Source organism: Sardina pilchardus, chromosome 7, assembly GCF_963854185.1.
Source record: "Sardina pilchardus chromosome 7, fSarPil1.1, whole genome shotgun sequence".
NCBI classification, from domain to species: Eukaryota; Metazoa; Chordata; class Actinopteri; order Clupeiformes; family Clupeidae; genus Sardina; species Sardina pilchardus.
Window position 1 is genome coordinate 33,362,337 of NC_085000.1, and position 12,500 is coordinate 33,374,836.

Genomic DNA, 12,500 nt, shown 5'->3' on the forward strand with positions numbered 1-12,500 from the left:
TGCACAAACACAACAGGGGAAGGTGTTTACAGGTGCAGTAACATTTACACAATGTGGGTATCATCATCATCATCATCAACATGCACAAACACAACAGGGGAAGGTGTTTACAGGTGCAGTAACATTTCCACAATGTGGGTATCATCATCATCATCAACATGTACAAACACAACAGGGGAAGGTGTTTACAGGTGCAGTAACATTTCCACAATGTGGGTATCATCATCATCATCAACATGCACAAACACAACAGGTGAAGGTGTTAACAGGTGGGGACCCAGTTCTGCATTCCAGTGCCCTCTAGTGGACAGAACCCATATGGCATCTGTAGGGAGGGAGACAGCAGAGACCACATGAGGCCTAGAACCCTGGACTACAAGAACACTAACATATACCCACAACACTAAAGAACCCTGGACTACAAGAACACTAACATGCACCCACAACACTAAAGAACCCTGGACTACAAGAACACTAACATGCACCCACAACACTAAAGAACCCTGGACTACAAGAACACTAACACCCACAACACTAAAGAACCCTGGACTACAAGAACACTAATATGCACCCACAACACTAAAGAACCCTGGACTACAAGAACACTAACATGCACCCACAATACTAAAGAACCCTGGACTACAAGAACACTAATATGCACCCACAACACTAAAGAACCCTGGACTACAAGAACACTAACATGCACCCACAACACTGAAGAACCCTGGACTACAAGAACACTAACATGTGTGTGTGTATTACAATAGCCTTGGAGAAAGAAACCGTAAACATGTGCACACAGCTTACCTACATTAGTGGACTGTGTTTCAATGGTTGAGCTTACTGAGCTCTCTAATAAACACATACAGTAGCAAACAGGGCAGACGCTTCCTCTCACAGGGCCTGTGTGTGTGTGTGAGTGTGTGTGTGTGTGTGTGTGTGTGTGTGAAAGCTTACTGAGCTCTCTAATAAACACATACAGTAGCAAACAGGACAGACGCTTCCTCTCACAGGGCCTGTGTGTGTGTGTGAGTGTGTGTGTGTGTGTGTGTGTGCGTGTGTGTGTGAAAGCTTACTGAGCTCTCTAATAAACACATACAGTAGCAAACAGGGCAGACACTTCCTCTCACAGGGCCTGAGTCTGGCTGCCTGCTGTGATCTGTGGGAGCTTATCAGTGCTGGAGTGTGAGGAGAAATGGGCCTGCACTGCCCTCTGCTGGACACTGTGGCTACATGCAGGCTGGATAGCCCTGCAGTCAGTGTATGGGGCCAGGGCCACGTTCAGTCTCAGAACAGTGCACCATGTATGGCCACGTTCAGTCTCAGCATAGTGAACACTGTATGGCCACGTTCAGTCTCAGCTTAGTGCACACTGTATGGCCATGTTCAGTCTCAGCATAGTGCACACTGTATGGTCACGTTCAGTCTCAGCACAGTGCACACTGCATGGCCACGTTCAGTCTCAGCACAGTGCAAACTGTACGGCCACGTTCAGTCTCAGAACAGTGCACACTGTGCCACTTCTCTCCACCATTCTGCTACGCTTTCCAGGTTGAACATCTAATCCACAACAAATTAATAATGACAAACATTACACAATGTCTTCCTTATTACTCTAGCAGTTAAATAAATCAAGTACAAATGCATACTGTAATATAAATGTTACTGTATTATTACGTATTAATACTGTAAGTAAAATCTCGCCTAGGACTCCATCGCAGTCAGAACCTTGTTTCAGAACGAGACGTCTTAAAATAAGCCAAAGTCTTATTTAATTAATCAAGTCAAATGATGTTCTGAGAAATTGCTAGACAAATCTCTTTGTACTGAAAACAACACCAGCTAGATGTTTGATCTTGATATAAGATGAATAGGACTTGGTTTGATTTTACTAGACAAGCTGTTTTTGCAGTGTAGGTGTGTAAGTGGTGGGAGGGGTGTGAGTGTGAGTGTGTGATGGTTCACATGAACCCTGTATGTGCCCTTTCCATAAGTGTGCACACTTACTCTACTCAGGGGATTAGCAACAGGTCACAGCACTGTGACGTGAAACACGGGGTACCCACAGGGAGGCTGGAAGCTGAAAAAGAAACATCAGTGAACAGCTGCCATTCAATTAAGACTTCAAATAATATTTGAATTGTTTAGCATAGTACGATAGAAAATAATATATTTATAAAATATAAAAACCCTACATTGGTATTCAACATTTTTTCTCTTGACACAATTGTAGGCAAGTCTATTGTGAGTTTGACTTTTCCAGACAATATCAATAGATCAATGCAGCAGCTCTGAATATTGCAACGGTGACATCTGATAAGTGGGCTCTTCCTATCATTGTGAAGCAGAACTCACCAAGCGTTGGATTGTTCACCCACTAATAGGGAACGTGAGCTGGGTTTAGACCGTTGTGAGACAGGTTCGTTTTACCCTACTGATGATGTGTTGTTGCAATGGTAATCCTGGTCAGTACGAGAAGAACTGCAGGGTTTGAACATTTAAGCTGGGGGGGGGAATCCTTAACAGGAAGGGTAAAACTAGCTGGCAAAGCTGTGGGCACTGACTATGTGATTGTGCTCGAAACAGAAGCAGTCACAGAACCACAGCCTTCCTGTTGGTGTCTGTCTGTCTGTCTGTCTGTCTGTCTGTGTGCCCTCTCCGGAGACAGGAGCAGCCTACTGGCCAGTGGCACAAGGAAGTGAGCAGGAATTTATCAAACTCACATTTTTATTTTTATTTTTTTTATATCAATATTTTTAAAATATTTTTTAGGTTTTTCATGCCTCAATGAGATAGGACAGTGGATAATGACAGGAAGTGAGTGGGAGAGAGGGCCAGTGTGGCATCCGGGCAGCCAGTGTGGCACTATGTCATCCATAGTGAGCATCCCGACCCTCCTCACCCTCCCATGACATCAATATTATACAGTCAGTCACAATCAAAGCTGCAATGAGGATCTCGCACTGCCACCGTGACACAGAGCGTGCCGCCATTCAAAGTTATTTCCTGCAACAACTCAATATTGCATAGATTTTTTGAATGTCGAATATCCAACACCCAACATAAAACCAACTTTACCAGGCTACATCAACTTCCGTATTTCTAAAGAGAAAGTGAAAGAGCTTCGCTACACATCGGTAGACTGGACACAAATGTCACCGACCACGTACAGTAAGTTTACTCTAAAATATCAACGACCTGGGGAATGTTGAATAGTTGGGTAAATAGTCTGTTCTTTATGTTGGCTAAAATGGGTCTGTAGGCCTACACTTCAATAAAATCAGTAATGTAGGTTAACTGAAGGCGTCCATTAAGATAATTTACGAGGTTGAGGAGGCGAGTTTGTTTATAATAGCCTAGGCTAAGCTAGGTATCAATAGCCAAGGTAGCCTAGTTGACATGTTATGATATGCCTAGATATGTTCTGGTTTAGCCTATTAGGGAAAAAAACGTGAACTACAGATGGAATTGGTCTCATCTCTTGGTGTAATCTGCCCTACAGTGGACCAAGCACTGAAAACACAATTCAGTGAATTGCATTAGCTATCGTCCCACTGTGGAATAGGCTGCCATAGCCTACCAGCCCATATGCCATGAAGTGAACCTGCACATGTGTTAAAAGTTACTCAGTTCACTTCATTGTAGCCTACTGTAGGCTATTTCACATGTTTTGTTGACCTTTTTTTTGCAGTTCTCCAATATTATTTTCTTCATGGTGCTGATGAGGAAGTGACTGCAGCTCTGCCTCCAATATGAGTCAGCATGGAGCCTCAGCTGGTGGCCATGGACATTCAAGGTGAGCTCTGTTCTCACTGGGATTATAAATTAATTATTAACCTGTTTTACTCCAAGGAGCAAAACACCTCCACAGAATTGCACAACATTACACATGCTGTATCACCATGGTATCTTATGCTCACAAGCAAGCCTGGTCGGGAGCATGTTATGTGCTAAGCTATAACCTCGTGAAAAACTACCACCCTCTGACCAATCTTACTGACTACTGACCAATCAATTATCTTGAAAAAACAAAGTTATCTCACGTGTGAGATTCTGTCAGGTGCAGCTCCGCCTCTTCAAACATTTTGAAACTCAAAGGCGCTTATATCTTTTATATCTGATGACCATCGATCTTTTGATGTTAGGCCCTATAGGTTAGACACTAAAAAAGACCACCCTAGATTTCGCCACTACGGTGGTGTGTTGCTGTCACACTAGAAATAAATAAAAGGCTCAGTATCAGGTAATTACGTGAAAGTTTCAAGTAATTACGTGAAAGTTTCTTGTTATAACAAGATCTTTTTCACGTTTTAACAAGATATGTTTCATGTTATTACATGAAACTATCACGTTATTTCGTGATAATGATATTTTCACGTTATAACGTGAAAATATCATGTTATTTCAAGATATGATATTTTCACGTTTTTACAAGATATATCACGTTATTACATGATATTATCACGTTATTTCATGATAACGAAACTTAACGAGACCAGGCTGGAGAGCCTATGGCTGGCATAGGCTGAATGAGAACAGGCTTGTCTGGCTGCTATTGCAGTGCTGCTTGATGAGTGTTGCTTTTGCTTTTGAGCATGTGTGTAGGCTACAGTAGCCTACATAGTCGCCATCTGACCAAGTAGCAGGAGCAGGGCTGTATATCGGCAAAGAGCCGCTGCGTAGGCGGATAGAGGTGAGCAGGAGTAGCCTGCTCACAGTCTGTGTATCGGCAGAGAGCCGCTAAGGAGGCGGACAGAGAGGTGCAGGAGTAGCCTGCTCACACAGCCTGATAGTTCTGCGTCTTCTTCCCATCCACTTAACGCAACTTAACGCAAGACGGAGAAAGGGCCTTGATACATTTGTGAATGTTTACGCAATTTGGGCGCTTTGGCTAGCTTGCATGTCAGGTCATCGTGGTCATTTTTAGGGCTGCGGGGAGAGGCCGCTGGGAGAGCGCTGCAGTCACACAGTGCAGGCTTTTTGAGATCACTTCATCACAATAATCATCAGCACGGCCCAAAACGCCACACCGGGATTCTTCCCGACTCTCCCGATTGCCACTCCACTGCATACAGGTGCAGAATATTGTAATATTTGTTTCGTGGTCGGAGGAGTCAAATCACACACAGACAGGGAGTCACGTTTTACAATTTATTTAAAGTTGACACACACAACCCAACCTTCCGAATGCACCCACTCTGCATTCATCCGCACACAACCCACCTAAAACAGCCCTCTCTATGGCGGAGTTATGCTAGGGGAACTGGCCATTAACCCCGGCCTGGGGCTAACTATGCCCGCACACACACGCACAATACACACACTCACACAGGCCTGTTAGTTCGTGGAGTCCCAGTTGCCACAGCTAGCCCACAGAGTTCAGGTAATCCACAGTAGCGATAGAGTCCACAAGTAGCCACAGTTAGCTCACAGAGTTCAGGTAATCCACAGTAGCGAGAGTCCACAAGTAGCCAAACGCTCCGGCTGGCCGCGCGACTCACACCAGCCCGAGCTCCCTCTCGCACGCCCCAACTCGCAACTCTTTATCCCTGATAATCATCCACAGTCGACAAGCTGCAGGTGTACCACTCCTCAATCAATCAGTCAATCATTCAATTTGTTCAGTGGGGGCACAGCCGTCGTAGCCAGTAAACACCGTTCACTACAATATTCTGGACAATGCTCGGGTGTTTGCATTTATAACAATATCATCCACAAGTTTAATAACTGGAAAATCGCCATAAACCGAGCTTAACATAGAATTTGATTGACTCGTGAGCCATAGTAACCAGCCTTTCTTGCCCCTCCTTCTGTTTAGTTTCATTATCATGAAATAACGTGATAATTTCAAGTAATAACGTGATACATATCTTGTAAAAACGTGAAAATATCATATCTTGAAATAACATGATATTTTCACGTTATAACGTGAAAATATCATTATCACGAAATAACGTGATAATTTCATGTAATAACATGAAACATATCTTGTTAAAACGTGAAAAAGATCTTGTTATAACAAGAAACTTTCACGTAATTACTTGAAACTTTCACGTAATTACCTGATACTGAGCCTTTTATTTATTTCTAGTGTGACAGCAATACACCACCGTAAGGAAGAGATCATGCCATGGATTCTTTTTTTTTTTTTTTCCATATTTCTGAGTTTTTAGGTTCGAGTATATTCAACTTTACTGTCATTGCACGAGTGAAATACCAGTAACGAAATGCAGTTTTACATCTAGCAAGTGATGCAAACGAGTAGGCTAACTGTCATGTCAAAAAGTGCATCCATATGAAATGCGTCACTAGCCTACATCGTTCACATACAGTAGAAGCGAACGGTCCCGGTGGACTTTTTCTTTTAAGTTTTAAAGTTGAAAGGTGTTGTGTGGATTCTATGTTGTTCGTTTTAAACTGAAATGAAAATGCAAAGCAACAGGGCGATTACTACAAACTTCTAGCATACCTCTGCTTGCCTGATATGAATGCACCTCTTCTCGGTCAGAATAGGCTTATTTTCGCTTTTGGCCAAACAATCACTTGCTCGATTAGCAAGGATTTAGAGCTGGATTTTTTGGATAATAGGACTACACACAATTATACATGCCTTTTAAACGTAGACGTAAACGTATCACGTAGTTTACAACTTACATCGATTCCCCTCTCAAAGAAGCACACGCACTTCATACAATCATGCGTTTCACAGGCAGGCTAAACCGAGCGCGTAATTTAGACGCTCCGTTCGCTAAAATAGTTTAGAATACTGGTCTATTTTGTTTTCACACGTACACATTGCTATCACATCTGATGTAGCCAGTTACACTGATCATAGAGGAAGGTGGTTGATGTTGCCTCCCTGTCAGTCTCACATGCGTGCATTGTATTGCAGTGTATTGCCTATACGCAAAAACTGTATCGGACCTTTTAAGCTCTCGCGGGCCACATACTGTATCAGACCCTTAAAGCTCTCGCGGGCCATATGAAATGACGTGGCGGGCCGCATCTGGCCCGCGGGCCTTGAGTTTGACACCTGTGATTTACGGGGTTGATGAGGCGAGTTGTTTACGGTAGGCCTAGGCTAAGCTGTATCAATAGCCAAGGTAGTTAACATGTTATGGTTATGATGATATGGATAGATATGTTCTGGTTTACCCTATTAGGGAAAAACGTAAACTACAGATGGAATTGGTCTCATCTCTTGGTGTAATCTGCCCTACAGTGGACCAAGCACTGAAAACACAATGTGAATTGCATTAGCTACTGTATCATCCCACAGACACAGTGGAATAGGCTGCCATAGCCTACCAGCCCATATGCCATGAAGTGAACCTGCACATGTGTTCAAAGCTACTCAGTTCACTTAATTGTAGCCTACTGTAGGCTATTTCACATGTTTTGTTGACCTCTTTTTGCAGTTCTCAAATATGATTTTCTTCATGGTGCTGATGAGGAAGTGACTGCAGCTCTGCCTCCAATATGAGTCAGCATGGAGCCTCTGCTGGTGGCCATGGACATGCAAGGTGAGCTCTGTTCTCACTGGGATTATACATGATCTATTATGAACATGATCCTGTGTTGTATGGGCCATGAGTGAGATCTTGGATATCCACAACCCACTCACACACTTCACCACACAATCACTCTGCAGTTGATATCATTTTATTGAATTGTTTGCCGTTAACATTACATTCCCTGATGTTCAGTAGGCTAAGACAGGTCTCCGCCTGGAAAGAAAGACCTTAAAAGGTCTGGATATGGAATCCTGAGCATGTGACTTCCTATGTGTGATATTGTAGGCTGGTCTGTTTAATTGAGATTATACAGTTAGGAGCGGTAGGATGTTTAATTCCTCTGTGATAAGAGAAAGGGGCATTACATGAGTGAGATCCTGGATATCCACAACCCCACTTGGACACTTCACCACTCATGATCACTCTGCAGTTGATAGAATTGAGTTGAATTGTTTGACATTAGCATTACATTCATTCAGAACTAGAAAGCAGGTAGTATTTCTTCTGTATTCTGTCTTATTCAACAATTATCAAGTGAGAAATATGTTTGTGTGTGTGTGCGTGTGTGCGTGTGTGTGTGTGTGTGTGTGTGTGTCTGTGTCTGTGTCTGTGTGTGTGTGTGTGTGTGTGTGTGTGTGTGTGTGTGTGTGTGTGAGTGTGTATGTGACTATATTCAGTTGGCTACTTGGCAATACTAGACCCCCAAAATTCAAGTACTTGGCAGCACTAGACCCCAAAAACTCAAGTTGGGTGCAGAATGAAAACACAAGACATGATAGTATGTGTTGCCATGTATAACATTTTAAATATTTAAACAAATGATTGTAGTGAGCTGAACAATGATCACAGAACAGCACATGGTTCACTGTGGAGTTGAATAACTGCCCCTAATCACCACATCAGATGGACTCAGTTCATCACATCACATATACTCTATTGGAACCCTGCAGTTAATGAGTTTCTGCTGTATGATGTGTTTACTTTGCTGAAGGCCAGTGGATGAGAGGACACACTCCCCTGCACCCAGCTGTGTGTCCATGAAGAGCGATCGGTCAAAGGATGAGATCATCGACTTCAGAGAAGGAGGCAGTCATCCTGATGCCAGGTAAGAATAGTCTCCACCTGGAAAGAAAGATTATAATGTCTGTGCAGACTTGAATTCCAGAGCATGTGACTTTCTGTCATCTTATGTTGACACATACTGTACTGTATGAATGACTTATGGACAGTACACTTGTATAGTCCATGTAGTGATTTTATCTTGTATAAATCATATCTTCATAAGCAAACACCAGCATTTTAGTGAAGCTGTGTTGTTGTTGTTGTTGTTGTTACATTTTTTTTCTTTGCTGTTTTTTGTTGGCTAGAGGTTACTCAATAAGAATAGGCAAGGTGCCGGCCCAGTGATATCCCTTGGGCAATTCCCGATATTAAACTCTTGAAGTTTGCCTACATTGCAATTAGTTTGCGCTTTAGGATTGTACTATGTAGAAGTAAGCATGGAGCCACATCAATATGTTTCCAAACCAAGGCAGAAAATAGCCATATATTCCGGCAGTAGTGTGGAGAATGTCTTAGAAACAAACCAAAGTATTGTAAACTTTGGAAGAGAGGTTATAACTAGGACTGTTTCTGAAGGCAGAGCATTGCCTTCATTCTCACATTCTCCTAGAGCATTTCACTAATGAGACCAGGTTACACACACGTGTGTGTGTGTGTGTGTGTGTGTGTGTGTGTGTGTGTGTGTGTGTGTGTGTGTGTGTGTGTGTGTGTGTGTGTGTGTGTGTGTGTGTGTGTGTGTGTGTGTGTGTGTGTGTGTGTGTGTGTGTGTGTGTGTGTGTGTGCGCGCGAGTGAGAGAGAGACAATATTCAGTACTTGGCAAGACTAGACCCCAAAAACTCAAGTTGGGCACAGAATGAAAACACAAGACATGATAGTATGTGTTGCCATGTATAACATTTTAAATATTTAAACAAATGATTGTAGTGAGGTTGTGTGTGTGTGTGTAGTGTGGTTCACTGTGGAGTTAAATAACTGCCCCTAATCACCACATCAGATGGACTTAGTTCATCACATCACATACTCTATTGGAACCCTGCAGTTAATGAGTTTCTGCTGTATGATGTGTTTACTTTGCTGAAGGTCAGTGGATGAGAGGACACACTCCCCTGCACCCAGCTGTGTGTCCATGAAGAGCCATCGCTCAAAGGATGAGATTATCGACTTCAGAGAGGGAGGCAGTCATCCTGAAGCCAGGTAAGAATGGTCCCCATCTGGAGATAGTCTTGGTCTTTTTTTGTACCAAGAGATTGTTAAGTGGATATAACGTACATTACTGTGCATTTCCTTCTTAATATATTTGTGGCAATTACATAAGCGCTGCTGACTGCTGATCTGCTTATTTCCTTCAGCATCCAACAGGAAGAACAAACAATTCATCCGACCCTCAGCAAAGCCTATCAAGAAGACCTGTCTACATTATTCAAGGTGTGTGTGTATTAAATATTCATCCACAGATGTCAAAAACTAAATAATCATGAACATGTAAAAACATTATTCTACAGTCATTTTACATGGTTATGTTATGGTGTAATGTAATAAATTGGAAATCACTGAAGAAATAGGGAATGTTTGTGGACTAGCAAATAGAGAATATTTGCTTATCAAATCTTCATGTTTATTTCATTACTGATGGAATGACTTGTTTTCGGGGAACAGAAGCTTGAGGAAAAAGTCATGTCCTTCATGAAGACGGAACTGAAGAGATTCAAGAAGCTCCTGAGTCATGATTACCCAGAATCCCCTTGTGATGAAGAGGAGGATGAGGAGGACCAGAGAGATGCCAGAGATGGAGCTTTGAAGATTGCAGTGCACATCCTGAGGAACATGAGTCAGGAGATCCTCGCTCAGCAGCTGGAGAAATGTCAGTCATTTGTTCATTAATTACTGAGCTTAGTTTGTTACACAATTTTAAAAACATTTAAGAATCTGGCAGAAGTCATGTTCAGCTAATTACTCCAGTGATATCTAATCCAATCCGTGCCAAAAGTAACTGGGTTTATTTATTTGTATTCTGAGTGAAGTGATTAAAACATCAATGGAATCCTTGAACGATTGGATTTACAACAGATATTGCCATATTACCTGTCATATTATTCTTAACTATAATTTCTGACGTCCTCATAAGATTCTTATGTGAGTTCACTGGATGAAAGTTAGCAAATGATCATTAGGCACAAACTGCCATGACTACTAAAAGGATGTAATCTGTCGCAACATGTTCTGATGAAGGTTACAAGTGCTACTGCAAATGGCTCACTTCACATACTTCTGTAATACATCTGACTTAATTATGTGTCTTTATATCCAGATGGACTGCTTCCTAGATGTCAACAAGAGCTCAAATATAGGCTAGCAAGGAAGTGTCAGAGTGTATGTGAAGGCATCCCAAAGCAAGGAAAGTCTACTTTTCTGGAGAAGATCTACACAGAGCTCTACATCACAGAAGGGGAAAGTGTAGAGGTGAATACTGAACATGAAGTCAGACAGATTGAGATGGTATCCAAGAGACAAGTAACACAGGAGGAAAAAGCAATCAAATATACGGACATCTTCAAGCCCTTACCTGGACAGGACAAACCCATCAGAACAGTGCTTACAAAGGGAGTGGCTGGCATTGGAAAAACAGTCTCTGTGCAGAAGTTCATTCTGGACTGGACTGAAGGCAAAGCAAATCAAAACATCCATTTCATATTTCCTCTTCCTTTTCGTGAGTTGAATCTGATGAAGGACAAAAACTTCACCCTTTTGGACTTCATTCATCATTTCTTCACTGAAACAAAAGACTTTGCCTTCTCCAACAAGGACCGATACAACATTGCCTTTATCTTTGATGGTCTGGACGAAAGCAGACTTCCTCTGGATTTCCAGCACAATGAATGCATCTACAGCCTAACAGAATCTGCCTCTGTGGATGTCCTTCTCACAAACCTGATCCAGGGGAATCTGCTTCCCTCTGCTCTTGTTTGGATCACCTCCCGACCTGCAGCAGCCAATCAAATCCCTCCAGAGTGTGTGAATCAGGTAACAGAAGTCCGGGGTTTCAGTGACCCACAGAAGGAGGAGTACTTCAGGAAGAAAATCACAGAAGTGCAGCTGGCAAACACAATCATCACACACCTGAAGTCATCCCGGAGCCTCTACATCATGTGCCACATTCCAGTCTTCTGTTGGATGGCAGCCACTGTTCTGGAGTGCATCATGACTGAAGCAGAGAGTGGAGAGATTCCAAAGTATTTGACTCAAATGTACACACACTTCCTGATCATACAATCCAAACATAGGAGTCAGAAGTATGAAAACATGTGGAACCAGAAGACCATTCTGTCACTGGGGAAACTGGCTTTTCAACAGCTGGAGAAGGGCAATCTGATCTTCTATGATGAGGACCTGAGAGAGTGTGGAATAGATGTCAGACAAGCATCAGTGTACTCAGGAGTGTGCACTCAGATCTTCAGAGAGGAGGCTGGGCTGTACCAGGGGAAAGTGTTCTGCTTTGTTCATCTGAGCATTCAGGAGTTTCTAGCAGCTCTATATGTGTTCCTCACATTTCAGAACAGAGGAGTCAATATACTGGATCAACAACCAAGAGCTGCTGGTTCAATTCTGAAGACAAAGAATGAAAACATCAATGACCTATACAAGACTGCAGTGGATCTGGCATTAAACAGTGAGCATGGACACCTGGATCTTTTCCTGAGGTTTCTTCTGGGCCTCTCATTGGAGTCCAATCAGAAATACTTACAAGACCTGCAGCCAAGGTCAGGAGGCAGCTCATTACACACAGAGGAAACAGTCAAGTACATCAAGGAGAATATCAGAGAAACCACCACCCCAGAGAGATGCATCAACCTGTTCCACTGTCTGAATGAACTGAATGACCACTCTCTGGTGGAGGAGGTCCAGGGCTACTTGAGGAAGGGCAA

At 42.7% G+C, this 12,500-nt stretch overlaps 1 protein-coding gene across 2 annotated transcripts in view; it reads left to right on the plus strand.

The window, feature by feature from the left end:
* Positions 1-3,147: 3,147 nt before the first annotated feature.
* The window catches only part of LOC134087994 (NACHT, LRR and PYD domains-containing protein 3-like), a 20,162-nt gene continuing 10,809 nt past the window's right edge, over positions 3,148-12,500 (plus strand). For both annotated transcript variants that reach the window (XM_062541880.1, XM_062541881.1), the window contains exons 1-8: positions 3,148-3,171; positions 3,692-3,796; positions 7,419-7,523; positions 8,506-8,619; positions 9,658-9,771; positions 9,927-10,002; positions 10,234-10,438; positions 10,886-12,500. The exon at positions 10,886-12,500 is cut by the window's right edge and continues 180 nt beyond it. In XM_062541880.1, coding sequence (XP_062397864.1) covers positions 7,480-7,523; positions 8,506-8,619; positions 9,658-9,771; positions 9,927-10,002; positions 10,234-10,438; positions 10,886-12,500 — 2,168 coding nt within the window. In that variant the 5' untranslated portion in view covers positions 3,148-3,171; positions 3,692-3,796; positions 7,419-7,479. The remainder of the gene's footprint in view (positions 3,172-3,691; positions 3,797-7,418; positions 7,524-8,505; positions 8,620-9,657; positions 9,772-9,926; positions 10,003-10,233; positions 10,439-10,885) is intronic.